Raw genomic sequence first — 19199 nt, 5'->3', positions numbered from 1 at the left:
ATGACAAAAAAGTGCAAGATGTATGATTTTAAAAATTGACAGCATTATAACTTGCATGTGGAGCTACATTTCCCCCCTTAAAGTCATGTTACTTTTTAGTGCTGAAAAAAAAGTTTTTTTTAACTTTTTTAAAAAATGCTTTGAAGAGAGAGAGAGGGAGGGAGAGAGAGAGACTGCCATATCTTCGCAAATTTAGGGTGTTTACAAAAATCTACACAGAGAAATTTTTTTTAATGAGGGTTCAGTTATAGACACATTCATTTATACACGACTACATACAGTGGCATTTCTTAATTTCTTTGATCAGTGGAACCCTTTTAAATGCTCACTTTTTTTGTGGAACCCTTAGTTTTTTATCAATAGTTTGCAGTGGCGTGGCTAAGGTTCTGTTTGAAAGGGAGCCCAGGTTCTTATCTCAAAGAGACTATGACATTAACTATTTGCCGTTAAATTAATAATTAAATAGAATTCATTATAGACATATGGTAATTATTGCAAACTGCTAATTATTATTTACTATTATAAAAAACCAAAACACTGCTATTTGCATAGGTGGCTGTTGCCCAAAAAAAGTGGGGTTCAAAGGAGGTGCGGGGGTGGGGGGGGGGGCAGGTTTGGTGGGTGACACATCCTTAAAGCTAAATTACTTCTTCAAAAATTCTGCAATTGAATTTTTATGTCATTATAAATGAATTGTCCTTCTTCCGAAAATTCGAGAAACAGACTCAAAAAGCGGGACCAGATGGCCACAGAAGATTCCCTTTTCCCAAAATCAAAGATCCATTTTATTTTTTATGAAATAACATGAAAACAAGCACTTATTAAGTCAGTTCTTTAAACACGTTAATATAGATCATCACTATCATTTTTCCTTCTACCCTCAGTTTTGAACTTAGAAAAGTGGAGGAGCAAAGTCCCTTTACTGTTGAAAGTGGAAGAGCAATTACCCACTCGTACGAGCTGCCTATGCCTATTCGTGATTCTGATTATTTTTAAAAGGGATAAATACATCAGAATTTATGCATGAGTTATATGATTAAAATATTTTCTTTGTTATGAAAAGAAACACTGATGTCTTTTACCTGCAATAGTGTTAATAATTCACCAATATTTACAAAGAAAAAGTTTTTAAAACTTAAAAACTAAAATGTCTTTTATTTTACCACAATTTTTAAAGTTATTTATAAATCAGAGTTGACTTAAATTGGTTCTCACTCGTTAAATGTTAAAATTGTGCTTTCAACTGCTGCCATAGATACTGGGAGAGTGGCTAGTATTAATAGTAGAATATTTGAAATTTACATCAAAAATCGTAATTTTAGGCAATGTTTGGTATTGATGCAGGAAAGGGAATTTAGGGTGTCCTTCCATAAGTTTTTCAACATTGAAGTCACTTTTAAACTATCTTTGGTGATATTAGGGGGTCAGTAGCTTCTTCCGGTTTGAAGAGTTGAATTTTAAAGGCACAATTTCAGGTGACAAATAAAATTATTACTACAGTGGCTAACCCTGATGGGTAGTAAAGCTCAGATTAGAATACAAACGTAAAAGTAAATTTTTTTTTAAATTTGGGAAAGCGTTTTTATCGATTTTTTTAGTGACAAATTTGAAAGATGTTTAATGAAAACATGCAAGTCTCATGGAACCCCTGAGAGAGCATCGTGGAACCCTGGGGTTCCGCGGAACACAATTCAAGAGAGGCTGACATACAGGGTGATCAGCGAATAAGCCCTGATTTTAAAAATTAAACATCTCTACAACAAAGATCGATAGAATTATGCGGTAAACGGTACGTTTATAAGCAAAACTGTAAAATTGTTGCACAATAGTTTAGAAAATGTATTTACAAAAATCGCCAACAGATGGCGCTCTGCGCTGAAAACTCTTTCTCTGAAAGGAGTCTGAAAAAAACCCAATAAAGAGAAGCAGTCTTTGCAATCAGAATGCAATTTTTTCAAAGTGTTCACCGTTCGAAGCAATAACGTGGCGTAAACGAACAATGAAATTTGACGAGACGTCTTGCAATGCCACAACGGAAATGGAACACATGCAACACCAATCCACCATTCAATCTCATCTAGAGTAGCAGGATTGTTTCCACATACACTATTTTTCAATGCGGCCCACAGAAAGAAGTCACAAGGAGTCAGATCGGAAGAACATAGAGGTCAATCTATTCCTGTGTCAGTAAAATCAGCCGATACCTGGTCAATCCTCCAACGCTAGTTGATTGCTGACAAATTGTTCCAAAAGTTTAACGTAACGTTCAGTAGAACATTGAATCGGTTTTGAAAGCTGCGACGTGTTGCCGTAGGACGGTGTTGTAATCGGTGGAATTCCAGTACCAAAAACACACGCTCTTTAATAGAATACATTATTTAACTCTCTTAGCTAGCCCCTTTTCAATATTCCAACAGTCGTACTGATTGCTTTATACTTCAAATCACATTATAAAGGCTATTGATAGGTCATTGTGATTACAGCGCGATCTGTTGACAATTTTCGTTAACTAAATTTTCTAAACTTTTGTGCACGATTTTCACAGTTTTGCTAATAAACGTACAGTTTGTCGCATAATTCTATCGATCTTTGCTATAGAGATATTTAATTTTGGAATCAGGGCTTATTCGCTGATCACCCTGTATATGCATACACACAAAAACGCATCTTTCAACCTCCCTCTTTTGCAATTACACTGTAACAAATGCAAGAAGTTATGTCACCTTGATTTATATAAGAAAAGAATCTTGACTTTGGAAAATGGAGATCAGAGTTCGACACAGAATGAAATTCTGTAGAAAAAAACAAATAAATAGGTTCTAATGCGTTTATGCGTGTGATTTATCTTTCTGAACTTCAAAAAGATGCCTATTGAAAGTGTACTTAAATTAAAACGATAATAGAAAGTTATTTTTGAAGTTTTAAGCTAGCATATATGTGTTAACCTGAAGAACAGTGAAATGGCAACTAAATGAAAATTAAACTGATGTGTGCATCACATGACATCCTTTTTCGCCAATTCAATGATAATAGTAGTGCTTTGGAGTAAGCAAAGAAATATTTTAAACATTTTTGCCCCAAGTTTGTTGCGAACCGAAGGAAAAAAACGTTTTATACAGATTAATTTTCCCAATAATGGACATTTTGATGTGATTCAATGATTAACTCTCTAAATATTGCCAATAGTGGCCAAAATAATACAAAAAAAAAAAAAAAAACCTGCCGAATTTTTTGTCGCCAACTTCGCGAAAAAACTTGGCGACCAAAAGCTTGGCGATATGTCGCCAAGTGTTTGCCAAATTATAACACCACTTGACTTGCATTGATATTAACAATGATTTCCCCCCAAAAAGGTATAAAAGACCCCCCTACGAACATCCGAATGCAACCAAAGGGGGAGGTGCACAACTAGACCTCACTAGGAGTCTTGATAGCCACAAAATGTCTATTTGAGAGATATTCTCACCAATTCATTTTAAAAGCTAAGTGTAAACTAAATGTAACAGTTTTTACTCACTTGTTTTTCTTTATTAATGAATAAGCAGTTAATCTTGTCCTCTTTAAAGGACGCTTGTTTCAAATCGCGTATCGGAAAGCAATGTGTACACAACGGATCGACTCGGAACGAAGTGTTCGTCAGGAAGAAGGATGTGACGTCAGAGCACGAGCGGATGTGTGACGTAATCTCCCGATGTCTCGGAGCAAATAGATTGTTGTGGAAGGATCCAGATGGCTCTTACGTAAGCAAATTCGGAGTGACGTGCCGCGTAGTGCTGGGATAGGATATAAGCGGAAGGAATGAGAAGGAAATCTCTTCTGCTCGCGTTTCTCATTGTCGACTGACGATAGTCGTGTTTTTAGAGGATCGTTCGCTGTTGAAGCGGCGTCCTGAACTTAGGAGATGGCTGTTAAGATTTCGCCATGAGAGTTAGGGACTAAACTTTTTTGAAACATTTTAGAATAATTATCGTTAGGGTGTCAAATATTTTTTGGAAAGATGTTCTTTTGGAACATGAAGATTAATTTGAGTATGGTTGAAATTCCTCATATTTTGTTTATACCATTTACAGAAGATTTTATGTTTTATAGTTGTTAATTATTAGATTTTATGGTTTGAAGAAGATACGAAATTTTTTAATCTAGTGAAGAATTATGTCAACCCAAACCATTAAGATTGAAGAGTTGAACGACTCGAATTACGTCGAATAGGCCACTAACTTAAAATTTCTGCTATTAGACCGGAACTGTTGGAACATAGTAAATGGTACGGAAGTAGAACCGATCGAAAACAAAGAGGCGGGAATCACCAAAGCAGACATCAAAGATTACCATGTTCGGAGGAGAGCAGCAGTATCGATGATTTTCCTGAATGTTGAGCAACGACTTAATAAGATTATTGAAAATTGCGAAGATCCCCAAGAATCATGGAAAAAGTTTAAATTGTTCTTCTACCCGGATAACAAGTGTGCCCGGATGCAATTGCTAATGGAACTTCAAAATTCAAAACCTGAACGAAATGAAAATATTTCTCTTTTTGCGGCCCGTTTACAACGATTGTTTGACAGGATTATGGTAACATATCCCGAATACTCAGAAGATTGCATTTGTTTCCAGCTTTTACAGAATTTGCCGAAAGAATATGATCATCTAGTCCAAGCAATGCTTACAAGGAGTGACCAGGATTTCAAGTTCGAAAAACTGGTAGTGGATCTTGTGATTGAAGAGAACCGCATGGTTTTGAAGACGAAAGCTAAGGAACGGCTTGAGGTGATGACAGTTCTAAATCGGCAGCAATGTTACAGATGTCACCGCATTGGACATCTCAGGAAGAACTGTCCAGAGATGAGGCAACAAAATCCTACGAGGAATCTGTCCCCAAGCCCTGTCAACGAAGGAGGAAGCCCTACTGGACATGGAAGTTTTAGAGGAAGACCGAGCCAACGAGGAAGGAACCGTCGACGGAGATGAGCCAGATATAGAAATACACCGGACCGGCGGAGGTCTCCATCGACTGACAGATGTGAGTATAGTTCCTTTTTCTTATCTGAAGCAAATTTAAATGAAGTAGGGGTAAAGGAATCGACATGGATCTTTGACACGGCGGCCAGTCATCATTATACCCATAACAGGTTTAGTACATTTTCTCCCTTAACGGATGTACAAATGGCAGTAGCAGTCAAGAAACAAACTTTTCCCATTGAAGGCAGCGGGGAAATTAAAGTTCGTTTCGGAAATAGATCTGTTGTTTTATAAAATGTCATGTATTCACCAAGGTTAAGGAGAAATATATTGTCCGGACCCAAATTTGATTTGGGAGGTGCTAAATTTGAAGGGGGTGGTGGCTCTGTGAAAGTACTAGATAAAACTTGTAAATTGATTTTTAAAGCAAATTTAGAAAATGGTGTTTATATTGTTGATTCTGTAAAATCGAACCAATTGCCTGTTTGTAATCATGATAATGAAAATACCTTTTTAGAATCCAATCATATAAATATTGAAACCTGTCATAAACGTTTCGGACATATAAATACAGAATGTATCCAAAAGACATGGAGTTCACAAACTGTTAATGGTTTACCAGAATTTAAAAATGTTAAAATTAATTGTGACACTTGTAAACTAGGAAAATTCTGAAGAGTGAGTTTTAAACCTATTGGAGACACAAAGTCTGACAGTCCGTTGAGCTTGCTTTTTTGTGATGTTCAGGGGCCTTGCAATGTTGAGGGTAGAAATGGAGAACGTTATTATTTATCTGTTATAGATGATTTTTCAAAAAGAAGTTCTCTATATCCTAAACAACCTCTGAATTTTTGGCCAGAGGCAATGAAATATTTCACGTACACTTGGAATAGGGTTTGCCATGCCAAACAGGCTAAAACCCCATTTGAACTTTATGGGGGGGGGGGGGGGAACCCTCTATAAGGCATCTCCGCGCTTTCGGAACAATATTGTTTGTTAGTGTGCCCAAACAATTAAGAAAGAAAGTGGATTTAAAAGCACAAAAGGGTGTTCTCATAGGTTACGCGTATAATAGAAAAGGATACAGAATTTATCTGCCCGACAGCAACAAAATTATAGAATCAATAAACATATCGTTCAAAGAAAACTATTTTTTCCAAACTGATTTTCAAAATGAGTCAAATGAGGTCGAGAAACGAGTTCTTTCATGACCAATGGCACTTCCACCTACGACCTTGAGCGAGAATGAAACGGCAAATGAACAACAGAGTTCAGATTCGACCGATTCTGAAAGCTCGATTGGCTAGGGGGGGAAATGAGACAAGTTCTCAATCGGAAGATTCGGACAGCGAAAGTGGTTTACACCTATGCGATGCAGTTTGGGTGCGAAAAGTTGTGAAGAGAACGGATAGCACACGGAATGATATATATTATTATGAGAAAGGGGGAAAAGAAAAGGTTACGATCTAAACATGACGTTGAAAAGTATTGTAAATTAAAAGATATAAAATACGATCCAGATATGTTTAGTTTTAAAGGGAAAGATCTAACAGACGGGCAAGTAAATAATGAGTCTGTTTGTTCAAAGAAAAACAATAAGAATTTATGACTAGAAAATGAAATACAAATCCCTGGGACTTACAAACAATTTTTAAAAGTAAAAGAGAGTGCTGAATGGCAAAAGGCAATGGAGACTGAGCTAGAAATTATGCACAGCCGAAAAGTTTGTAATTTGGCAAAATTGCTGGAAAATGTTGTTCCAGTTGGGTCTCGCTGGGTTTACACTTTAAAGAAAGATGAGAAAGGGGTAGTTAAATCTTATAAGGCCAGGTTGGTAGCGAACGCATGCATCAGATCAAAAACCAGAATTTTGATGAGACATACAGAACAGTATGTAATTTTGGAATTATTAGATTTTTCTTTTCTCTGTTAATTACATGAGCAAATTGGTTAAATATACAGTGTGATGTAAAGAGCGCTTACTTATACGCTCCAATTGATGACTTGATCTATATGAACCAGCCTCCCGGTTTTGTAACAAAAGGAAAGGAAGATTATTTTTGTAAATTAAATAAGGCTATTTAAGGGTTACACCAGAGTGGACGCTTATGGTTTTATGAATTAGACCAAGTTTTATCACAAATTAGTTTTAAGAAATTTGAATCATGTAATTGTGTATATTTTAATCCTAATATTCTATTGCTTGTATATGTTGATGATATTGTGATTTTTGGTAAAAAGGAAAGTCATATAAACAGTGCAATTAATTCTTTAAGTAAACATTTTGATTTGAAGGTATTGGGGAGTACAAAGAAATTGTTAGGGGTAGAATTTGAATTAACGGGAAAGGATTTGTATCTACATCAAACTTCCTATATTAGAAGTTAGAAGAAGTGTATGATCGTTTTAAGAAATTCAAATTCCCATCTACCTCTCTTCCAATTAGTAAAGGCATTGTTCACTCTAATCCTGACTGTCCTAAGACAGAAAATGAAAAGTTTGAAATGACTAAGTTTCCATATCGCAATTTGTTAGGATGTTTAGCATTTATATCCAATTAGCAAAAATACCCGTCGTTGCCTGGGTCAGTAATAATTATTAGAAAAAATCGTTACTTGCTTTTGTTTTCTGTTTTAAGTGAAAGAATTTAAAACACATCTTTTTGACGTGATTAAAAATCGAGTTTCTTCCTTACCCATAAAACTAAAATAGCAATAAGTATAAAGAACAAAGTAGTATTGATTTAGAAACGAAAGCACTATGTTTAAGCACATACAAATTTAAAAAACATGAAATTAATCTTCTCATATTTAAAAAGATTAATCTGTTGATACTTTATTTTAACACGGAGTCTAAAACCTTCTCAGTATGGCTAATGAAGTACGAAGTGATTAAAAAAAAGTAGCTGCGCTCGTAATCCCCTTATAATTGCTTTAGTTATTTCGGGAAATTTCAATCATTGCGGCTCTTGGTGCGATTTTACCGAATTTGCGAAAGTCGTTTCGGGGTACCTTCGATGATGCTCCCCCATTCTTTCCTTACTTTGTAAAACGATATGATATTAATTTTCGTTACAGAGATATCGTCGCCAGATGCTGAGATATTTTTGGTCACCATAAAATGGCGCTAAACAGTTTCATCCGAAATGTTACCAAAATAAGTAATAAAATTTGGTGATTGTTTGAAATTGTGCAAAAAGGAAAATTAATGGAAGTTTTTCTGCTGTTTATGGATTTGCCTAATTTAGTTGCTGGATTATTTAACACAGTAAAAAAAGTCTTTTGAAAATTCTTTGATTAGCGATATTTTGTTTACATGGTGAAAGCTGAGAAACATTATTACGTAGTCTTCGGCTTCAAAAACAGCAACGTTGAAAAAACTGCCAAATGCATCAGCTACGGAAATCTTTCTGCAAAATTTTGGCGATCTGCTGGTTGTTTGGATAATGAGTAAGTGTTCAATCAGCATAAATAATAATAATAACCATTAATTACATTAAAGTTCCGTTTAAATGAAAAATCATCAGCGAAATTAGGTATTATTTGCCAATCTTGTGCAAAAATCTTACTTCAAGATTTGACTTGAGAAAAGCCTTGAACAATCACGAAAAGCAAAGAAAGTCAACAATACAACAATTGTCGCTATCGACAGGGAGTTGAGATGATACACTAAATACTGTATTGAGTTGAGGAAAGCCTTCGAACATGGATCTAAAAAGCTCATAACTCGTTTTTTATTCTACTTAGAAATTTCGGACAGGTGCCATCTTCAGCAGAAAAATCAGAGCTTTCGATGGACATATAATGTAAATATGTGCAAGTATTTTTTCATCCCAATATTAGAGAATTTATACAAAAATTGTGTTTTATTGCCCCCCTAAGGGGTTTTGCCCCCCATAACGGGACGAAAACTACCCTATGTGTTATTCTGATGCATAAGCTATATTATTGTAAAGTTTCATCAAAATCCGTTCAGTAGTTTTTGCGTGAAAGAGTAACAAACATCCATACATCCATACAGACAAACTTTCGCATATATAATATTAATAAGATAAGATAGAACACGACCAGACATTGCATATACTGTAAATTTACTTAGTCAATTTCAGAATAACCCAGGGAAACGTCATTGGGATGGTTTTTTAAAATTGTTTGGATATGTTTATCAATCGCGTAATTTAAGATTAAAACTAAAATGCAGTAAAATCTTAATAGTAGCTTTTTCAGATGCAGACTTCAACTCAAATAAAGATGACAGAACTTCTTTGGGGTGTCAAATGATTATGTTAGATAAAGCTCCTATTGAATGGAGAACTTTTAAAGAACGGAGTGTTAGTTTGTCAACTATGGAATCTGAGTTCATAGCATTGACGGAAGCGGCAAAGGAAACGTTGTGGTTTGACAGAATTTTGGAAGAATATTTGAAAAATAAACTTTTAAAGTTCATAAAAATAAAAGCAATTATTTATGTAGACAATCAAGCTTCTTTGGATTTTGTAAAATCACCAATTGAAAATCACAGATGTAAACATATAGATGTAAAATTATTTTTCATTCGTGACTTGATTGCTAAGGATATTTTTACTGTTTCACATGTAGAAAGTAAATCTAACTTGTCAGATATTTTCACGAAGCCACTAACCCAGAACGACTTAAAATTTTTTCAAGAAATTTTTTTCAGTTCAAGTGTTTAATCTACTGCAGAAAGTGTTTCTAATTTTTGATAACCATTTTTTTGATGATGAGCAGTCATTTGTGAAAAACGCGTGCAGAAAGTCATTTTTTAATATATGTTTTTCTTAAATTTTCATATGGATTGTCAACTTAAATTAATGTGAAAATGAGCATATATACATCTGTTTTATTTTTTGATCAAAAATGAAAATTAAGCGTATATTCAAATCTGTTTATTCTGATCATACTTATTATACAATTGTTGTTAATTGCTGATATTAGAACAGTTACTTGTGGTTTTTATTGTTATTTTCAGATTAACTCTGATGTCTGTCTACCCGCATTAGTTTTTGTCAAGTAAATGATTTTTTTTTTGATAAGCGACTTTTTGTGAAGAAGTGAACTCTAAGTTAGGTTACTTGAGTGTGAAGAATTATCGTCACAGAAAGAAGAAAAGTGACTGAGAATTTTTAGAGTGAACTTGTTTGTTGAACTTTTCCTCTAGGACTACTAGTGGACTTTAAAAATTATTTTTTGTGATGATATTGTTGTTTAGTATGCAAATGTTGTTTTACTTAATTCGAGAAGAATATTAAGTGTTTGTTTCTAGGAAATGTTTGAAACTAACAAATTTTTGAGATATGTTAAAAATTAATTAACGTAAGAATTAGATAGATTTAAAATTTACTAACTGTTTTTGAGGAGTAATTTTTTTAAGAAATTTTTGAAGAGTGATAATCTTTTTTTGAAACTTTTATCAGATAATGCTTGAAGCTCGCAATTAAATGAATATGAGAGATCAAATGAATTGTTGAGAAGGGAGGGTATTGATAGCCACAAAATGTCTATTTGAGAGATATTCTCACCAATTCATTTTAAAAGCTAAGTGTAAACTAAATATAACAGTTTTTACTCACTTGTTTTTTTTTATTTTTTATTAATGAATAAGCAGTTAATCTTGTCCTCTTTAAAGGACGCTTGTTTCAAATCGCGTATCGGAAAGCAATGTGTAAACAACGGATCGACTCGGAACGAAGTGTTCGTCAGGAAGAAGGATGTGACGTCAGAGCACGAGCGGATGTGTGACGTAATCTCCCGATGTCTCGGAGCAAATAGATTGTTCTGGAAGGATTCAGATGGCTCTTCTGTAAGCAAATTCGGAGTGACGTGCCGCGTAGTGCTGGGATAGGATATAATCGGAAGGAATGAGAAGGAAATCCCTTCTGCTCGCGTTTCTCATTTTCGACTGACGATAGTCGTGTTTTTAGAGGATCGTTCGCTGTTGAAGCGGCGTCCTGAACTTAGGAGATGGTTGTTAAGATTTCGCCATGAGAGTTAGGGACTAAACTTTTTTGAAACATTTTAGAATAATTATCGTTAGGGTGTCAAATATTTTTTGGAAAGATGCTCTTTTGGAACATGAAGATTAATTTGAGTATGGTTGAAATCCCTCATATTTTGTTTATACCATTTACAGAAGATTTTATGTTTTACAGTTGTTAATTATTAGATTTATAAATAAAATGATTTAGTTTTTCAATTTGAGTTCTGACATTTCATTCACTAGATAGCTACAGAAATGTGTAATAGATAGGCATCTGCTAAACCTTAGGAGTTTACCTTCGTTACAGAAGTTAGACACAAATTGTTAGGTCAACAAGTCTACGTAGCAAGTTTCAACTTTCTAGTACATACCGTTTTTGAGTTATGCGAGATACATACGCACATACACATATACGCAAAAACAGACGTTTAAATTAATTTGCGGATCGTCAAAATGGATATTTCGGATGTCTATACGTTCTTAGACATATATCCACGTGTGTTCGGGTTGAAAAAAAAAAAACTCAACATTCATTCGAGGGCGAGCAAAAGGGAAATTAAGGCCTATTTTTGGGTCAAAATCTTTTCGTGAATACAGTACTTCCTTTACTTCGTAAAAGGAAGTAAAAAGGGTGAAATGTTAAATATAAAATCAAAATACCTTAAATGACTGAATAAAAGTCCATAACAATATCCTGATTGTATAACCCTGACGCAGTAGCTTGATAAGGCGAGCAGCTCGAAATAAGCGAAGAAAACCAACATTAATAAAATTAACCTGAAAAAAAAGCCAAGTTTATAACAGATAAATATTTAATTAATAATGATTACAATAAAACAAGTGCCACTGTATTGTAGATAATATAAAATTTGAAGCAAATTAAAGTCTGAAGAAGAAACATACATGTATAGGACTAAATAATAGGAACAACCAGTCAAATTTGAATCTTTTTTCGACCGCCCAATAAACGACCACCACATGTTGCAACAGTTTGCCACCAAGTGGCGGTGGTGGGGAAGGTATCAACCAAGCATTTGGCAGCGTGAGGGTTGTATGGAAAAGTTCTGTATTTAGAAAAGCGTGATTATGTCCGACCTCTCCGACGTGAAAAAAGGCATGATAACTTGGAGCTCATCTCGCTGGAGCGTCAGCGTCCAGAACAGCCAGTCTTGTGGATGTTTCAAGGACCACTTTATCAAGTGTTCTGACAGCCTATACAAATATGGGGAAGGTTTCTTCTGCGAAGCTTAGCAGCGGGCAAAATTCGAAGTTGAAGGATAGTAATAGACGAGTGTTGAAGAGGATTGTCCCCAGAAAACCCAAGACTACACTGCCGCAGATAACGTCCGAGAAGCATACAAACCTTCAGAGCCCCGTATCAATGAAATTTAATCAACAGGTGTTTCATGCTGCCCACATTCAAGGTAGAGTAGCTATTTCGAAACCGTTAGTTTCGACGCAAAGTACTATGAACAAACTACAATGGTACAGAAACCACCTAAACTGGACACAACTGCAATGGGAACAAGCCACATGGTCTGACTAGTCATCATTTACGCTATTCGAGACAACTGGACGCTTGTTTGTCCGGCGAACACCAGCAGAAGCATATTATATTGACAACTTGGTTCCTACCGTGAAGTATGGAGGGAGTTCTGTGATAGTGTGGGGAGCAATATCTTCCAGTGGGTTTGGGCCTCTTGTTGCCCTGAGGTAGAGAATCACAGGTGAACACTATCGAACCATTGTCGCCAATCACCTCCCCTTTATGCTTCAGACTCTTTTTCCGGGAGAACGTCTAGTATTCCAAGATGAGAACGCCCCTATTCACAAGAAACACTGTGCTCAAACATAGTTACTTGAGCATAACGATGAAGTAGAACATCTAACGTGGTGTCCCCAGTTCCCTGATCTGAGCAAAATTGTTCTCTAAAAAACGCCACAAAAGTTCTATGTCCGTGAGCGGTTTCCTCCTCCACGCACTCTATCTGAACTTGAGACGGTCTTGCACAAGGCTTGGGTGCGAATTCTAATGAACTATATTCAAGACCTTTTTTTGTCAATCCCACGTCGAAAACAAGCTGTTATTCAGGCAAAAGGTAGCCCAACTCCTTATTAATGAAATATTTTTATTTTTTCACAAGTGTTCATATTATTTTGTCCTATACCTGTATATATATTAACTTTCATTAATCAAGAACTTTGCTTTATTAAATGCAATAGTTTAATATTTGGCACACCTTTTAAATGTATTTTCCATCAATTCTCAAAAGCGCTGGAAAACAATTTTCGGAAATTAAAAAAAAATCTGAGACACATCTTCTTTAATTTTTACTTTTTTTTTATATCCAATGCAAAGAAGAAAGTATTATATTTCTAAAAATTTTTGATTTTCATATTTTGGCGAGGCTATATGCTTAAAGGATCGTTGAAACTATTTTCACCATTTTTTGAAAATGTATGTGTGTCTATATAAGAGCTGACGTTACTTTATGGGCACTCTAACTATAAATTCAGGTGTGTCCCGATGAGTACTGGAACAGATTAAGTTTTACCACCATTTTCTCTAAGAGTGTGGATGGGGGGGGGGGAGTCAAAAGAATTTTTCTAATCATCAACTGCTGCATCTACATCTCAAGAAATGGTGCAAGGATTCAAACGAAAATTAATACACAGATGGACCTAAATGGAAGATGCCAATTGTGGCACACAGGATTGGCGCACTCGAGCATTCTTTTCGTTAAGCGTGACTGCTAATAATGGCCATAGGATTATGCAGTCTTATTTTACATGAACTGCCAGCAAGACACCAAATTGTGGCAGCGTGGTTGCAACAATACACAAATCTAAAGCTCTGCCAATACGACAAATCTTAATAGTCACGATGATGTACAAGTTTTGAGCATTCAATATGGAATGCACAGAAGAAAGTTTTATAACGGCCACAACATAAACGTTAGCTCTTGAATATCGATTCTTAATCAATATGCAAAAATTAGCATCATAACGAATTGGTTAAATTTACTTCAAATTTTTATAATTTATTATTTTCGAAAATTATCTTAGCAGTATGATTATAAAGCATTTATAAATACTGATCAAGATTAATAATATCACAAATATTGAAGTTTTATCATTTCTTCTTATAAATAATAGTAAATAATTTTCAGAACATAATTGAGGCAGTGAGAAGTAAAGGGATATAAGTGAGTGGACATTTTCAAGTTTTGAGTAAAACGCATTTAAAGAAAACGTACTAGGTAGGATTTCATTGAAATTATTTTCTAAATCATGCTGTACAGCAGCACCTACCAGGGCTACTAGTACTATCTCTTGCCCCAAGACAGAGGAAAGGTTCCCCTACTGTTTGTACTGGTAATCTCCCAATTTTTAATTTTGCCACTTTCGTCCCTTTGCTTCTCACTGCCTCAATTGAAAACAAGTTTATGATACATTTACAATTTCTAACGCACTTGTAAATTTATCTAACAATTGAATTTCTCTTTTCTTATTATTTTTTCTTTTTAAAGTTTGATCAAATGCCTTTGACAGAAAAACTAATAAAAATAACATTTTATTAAGATTACAATCTCCCTTTGGAGCGATGGGCATCAAAAATAAATTAGCATAAGTTCACATGATACATGTGTATCAAATATCGTTTGATACCTTGCATCAAATTATGAGTTAGAGTGTCCCTAAAAAGCGATTATCTTTACATACACATCGACACACATACATTCATTGATCAAAATAGGATCAGCATGCCTTAAAAAGTGAAAAATTAGTCTAATATTCGAATGTTTAATTTTTTTACAAATCAAATTCTTAATAAAGCTATATACAAAAGAATGAAAAATGTACTATACAGTACTCAGGGCTCCCAACACATTTTAGCTTCAGAAAAGGGTAAAAGAGGCCCCTTTTCAATCAAAAAGGGGACTAAAGAGGACCAGATAGGATCAAAAAGAGGACCTTGGGAGGACCACTCATATTTAAACCCAGAGAAGCACCAAAAGGCAAATTAGTTGCCAGCTGGCTAAATTCGTGAAAATAATTCGTTAATTAACTATTAATAATGATACAATTCCTTTATCACCTGTGAAACTGATCTTTTTTATCCATTGAATAATATTATTTACACAAATATTTGGAGGGGGGGGGGGGGCACTTAGTTCAACACTTAAGGCAGCCTCTTTAGAACTAAATAGGCATAATGATACATTTTGACTTGAACCAGGGATGCTGGTAGTCTCACTGAATGATAGATAAAGCTGCGCTTCATCTTTATTTAGTTTAAAATTATTTTTATGTTTTTCTGTCTTCTAATGCTTCTTAATACCGTTATATCTCTTCTCAACCAATATTTATCTATCATACACCAAACAAGAAACGTTATTCTTTTGTTGTTTTCCCCAGTCTCTAATTTTGTTCCCATCTTCATCAGTTTCATCTAACCATTTGCTGACAAATTTGCACTTCCCCATGACTCACACTGAAACCTAAAAAATACTGTTGTGATTTTCAACAAAGCTACAACTGAGTGTATAATAAAATTATTTTATATTTGAATTTTAAATTTAATCTATTATCACAGGTTTCATACCCTTTAAGGAGAAAAAAAATTTAAGTACTTTTCAAGAGTAAAAAATATTTTTCAAGGTACTACCCTAAATTCGCACTAGAAATATTGCATGCAGATTTCATTTAATGCAAACATATAATAACAGGAAGTAATATAAAAAGTATAGGATACAAACGGCTTTTTCTACAAGAGACACTTTGATAACGGATCTACTGTATTGAAAGTTTTCCTAAAAATGTCTGAAATGCTTAATCACAAAGAGAAGCAGATCACATGAGGCTTAGTTTTGCAATTTTCATATTCAAAGTATATTTTCAAGAATCATAAAGCTTAGATTTAAAAAAAAAAAAAAAACCTCCACGATTGCAAGGCCATGAGTGCTTTGAACTTTTATGGGGGGGAGGGGGCTAATTCCCCTCTTAGCATGACAATGAAATGACGTACATAAGTTCAACTTTATAAAATTTTATAATTCAACTTTGTTTCGAACACAAAGACTAAGTTAAAATATTATGCACTCAATTTACATTTATTACCCCCCCCCCAAATAAAAAAAAAACAGTAATAACCGAAAATAAACTAATAATCATTAAAACTATATTTGCAAAACTAGAAATTAATTAAAAACAAAAAAATATTAATTTTTTAGTTATTTAAATACAAGTTGAAACAAGTTAAATGTCAAAATAACTTCAAACTGCCAAAAATATAAAAATATTTATTAGATACAAAACGAATGAAAGATCAGATAAGCAAATGTTCACAAACCAAGTTCAATTTTGGCATGTTTCCCATAAAATAAATTTATTTATTTTCTACTAAATTAAACATAAAACATGCTAATCTAAGGTAGCATTTGGGAAAAAAACATTCGATTGGGCAAAATATTTTAATATTTTCATGATGCAAAAAGATTGAAATTTCAAACACTAAAAGCCATTTTCCGCGAAGTACGAGTAAGTTCAATGTTGCCATGGTTTCCAAACGAATTCCTTCGTTAATTATTGAAATTGAACGAAAAATAAGCTAATCTACAGTAGTATATGTCAAAATAACTTCCTACTGTCAAAAACATCAAAATATTTACAAGATGCAAAAGGATTGAAATTTCAAACGTGAGAAGCAGTTTTCCGCGAAGTCTGAGTAAGTTCAATGTTGTCACGGTTTCCAAACTAATTCCTTCCTTCATTATTGAAATTAAACGAAAAATAAGCTAATCGAAGGTAGCACATGTCAAAATAACTTCCGATTGCAAAAAACGTCAAAATATTTACAAGATGCAAAAGGATTGAAACCTCAAATACGAAATCATTTTTCGCGATACTGCATATCGAACATACGTTCAGAAAATTGCACTGATGAAATATTTTTAAAAGAATTGCAAGCAATCTAAAGTATGCTTTAGATTGCTTGTAATGATTTTTGAAAGAATTCAAGCAATTAAGAAACTTTTCATACTTTTTCAAGGTTTTCAAGCACTTGAAAAATGAACTATTTTTTTTTTTTCAAGAAGTTTTCAAGGTTTTTCAAGGGCAAATTTACGAACATATGCGCCTGTAAAAAAAATGCCGCATGCGCCACGAGATTACTTTCGAATTCATTTGCAAAAGGGGTGGTTCATAGCAGCTTTACTATTACAGTCAACTCGCGACAACTCTAAGTTCCAAGGGACCGGCTAAAACGTTCCGAGTTATGGGAAGTTTCCACAACAGTCTCAAGAGCTTGGGATCCAATAAAAACTTTGAGATAAAGGAATATTCGAGTTATCGAGATCCGAAAGTTCATCGTTATTGCAAACGTGAGGCTGAAATTCCGAGAAATATATCGGTAGCACCCTGCTCCGATTTGACGTCATACCTCCCCCAAACCTCTCTTTTTTTATGGATTTCCAGGCTGCAGCGTATGAAGGAGGAGTAATGACGTCAATCTAAAGCGAAATAATACGGGAAAGTCAGGTTAAGGCGCATCGGCAGCGTGTTTGGGTGAACAGTATCTTTTAACGTAATGGAAAACTTTTAAAATCTGATTCTTAAGTAAATACAATATAAAAGCGGACTAATTGGACCAAAATGTTTAAAAGCGGTCTAAAGCGGACTTAAACCTAAAAAAAAGGACTTTGGCGGGAAAAGCGGACCATTTGGGAGCCCTAAGTACTTTTAAATTTAAATCAGACATAAAACTTGTGATGTAAATGACAAGTAACGTCAAAGATTCTGCTTTAAAAACACAGAGAGAAAGAACAATATACTTACCCCAATTTCAACAACTAAAGCATCGACAACGCTTCCTATTACTGTGATGAAATCAAATGTGTTCCATGGATCCTTAAAGAAATTCTTAAAACAAAAAGTTCAAAGTTGTTAAGAAACGTTGAAAAAGTTAAATAAAAAAATAAGTTCAGTAAAATACATTTTAATGAAAATGGAGCACGCAAATTAAATGATCAATAAACCTCACAACCGAAAATGCTGCATGTGATATGCTAAAACTGATTTTCATAAATTGAAAGGAAAAAAAAATACCATGCTGAGCAAATTTCCATCAAAGTTGTCCCAATTCGTAGTAAAAAATCTAGTTTCTTTTAATCAGTTCGAGAAATTGTTTTGAATTTTCATCAGTATAAAGTTTCTTTAAACAAGTGCTTTTTGAATTTAATATTAAGATTCAGAAAACTCAAAATTACAATAGAATCATAGTAAAATCTTATTACCATAAAAATCGAAACAAACGTTTTAGATGGTCATTTTCGTATGGTAGAAATTTTATCATACATGGCTTTAGATTAAGTTTTCGACATGGCCATCTTGATTAAGTTTGTTATTAATGTATATAGATGAAACTTAGAAAAATGTATTACATGGTTTACAAATAATAATAAGAAGAAAGATTACACATTCACAAAAATTTCTTAAAACTTCTCAGAGGCAGGGTTGAGATAAGAGGGAAAGCAACAAAAACTATTAATAAAATTCTTAATATATTTATTGGTATGTCCAGAAATTATACCTACTAAATCGAAACTAGCTTTTAAAAAGTTTTCCTTGGAAAAGTTTCTGTAATTGGGTCATTCCACGGAAAAAGCCGCCATTTTGTCCCGCACGTGACAGGTAATATATTTAATTAAAAATAATTATTCTAAAAGGTATATTGAACAAAATATTTATTTAATAAATGGCATTTAGATTTGGGGTCTCTTAAACAACAAACTTTTATTCATTACTCTTTTAAATTATTATTTCAAATGGAAATATATAAGCTGGCACGTGCGGAACAAAATGTATGTTTTTCAAGGAATGGCCCAATTGGCCTTTGTTACAATTAAAAACGATTTGCTCAAAAATGAAACCATATAGCTGCTTTTTTTTTCAAGTAACTTTGAACTACAAATGTCTCAAAAATAAGAACATGTTGTATCTTTCTTGAGAAGGGCGATATCTTAAAAAAGAGATCATGCTGAATCATTTTCGAGACGGGGCGGGGGTGCCTTTCAAAAGTAAGAACTCTTGCTTTTCAATTCTAAGCGAAATTGTTTCGGAGCCATTTCGAGTAAGTGATGTGCTTAAAAATAAGCTATTTTGTCTCAATTTTAAAAACAGTTTTAACAGTGCACACGTTAAATTAACACTCTGTTCATTCCACAATACATTTCAGAGCAAAA

The 19199-nt window shown here is 34.0% G+C and overlaps 1 protein-coding gene across 1 annotated transcript in view; it reads right to left on the bottom strand.

The window, feature by feature from the left end:
* LOC129224927 (voltage-dependent calcium channel type A subunit alpha-1-like) overlaps nt 1-19199 on the bottom strand; it is a 194952-nt gene that overhangs the window by 62646 nt on the left and 113107 nt on the right. The window contains exons 32-33 of the mRNA XM_054859474.1: nt 17794-17877; nt 11617-11733 (exon numbers count right to left, since the gene is read on the bottom strand). Coding sequence (XP_054715449.1) covers nt 11617-11733; nt 17794-17877 — 201 coding nt within the window. The remainder of the gene's footprint in view (nt 1-11616; nt 11734-17793; nt 17878-19199) is intronic.

The sequence above is a fragment of the Uloborus diversus genome, chromosome 6, assembly GCF_026930045.1.
Source record: "Uloborus diversus isolate 005 chromosome 6, Udiv.v.3.1, whole genome shotgun sequence".
Lineage (NCBI taxonomy): Eukaryota > Metazoa > Arthropoda > Arachnida > Araneae > Uloboridae > Uloborus > Uloborus diversus.
The sequence above is the reverse complement of the archived record's forward strand: the minus strand, read 5'-3'. Positions and strand labels throughout refer to the sequence as shown.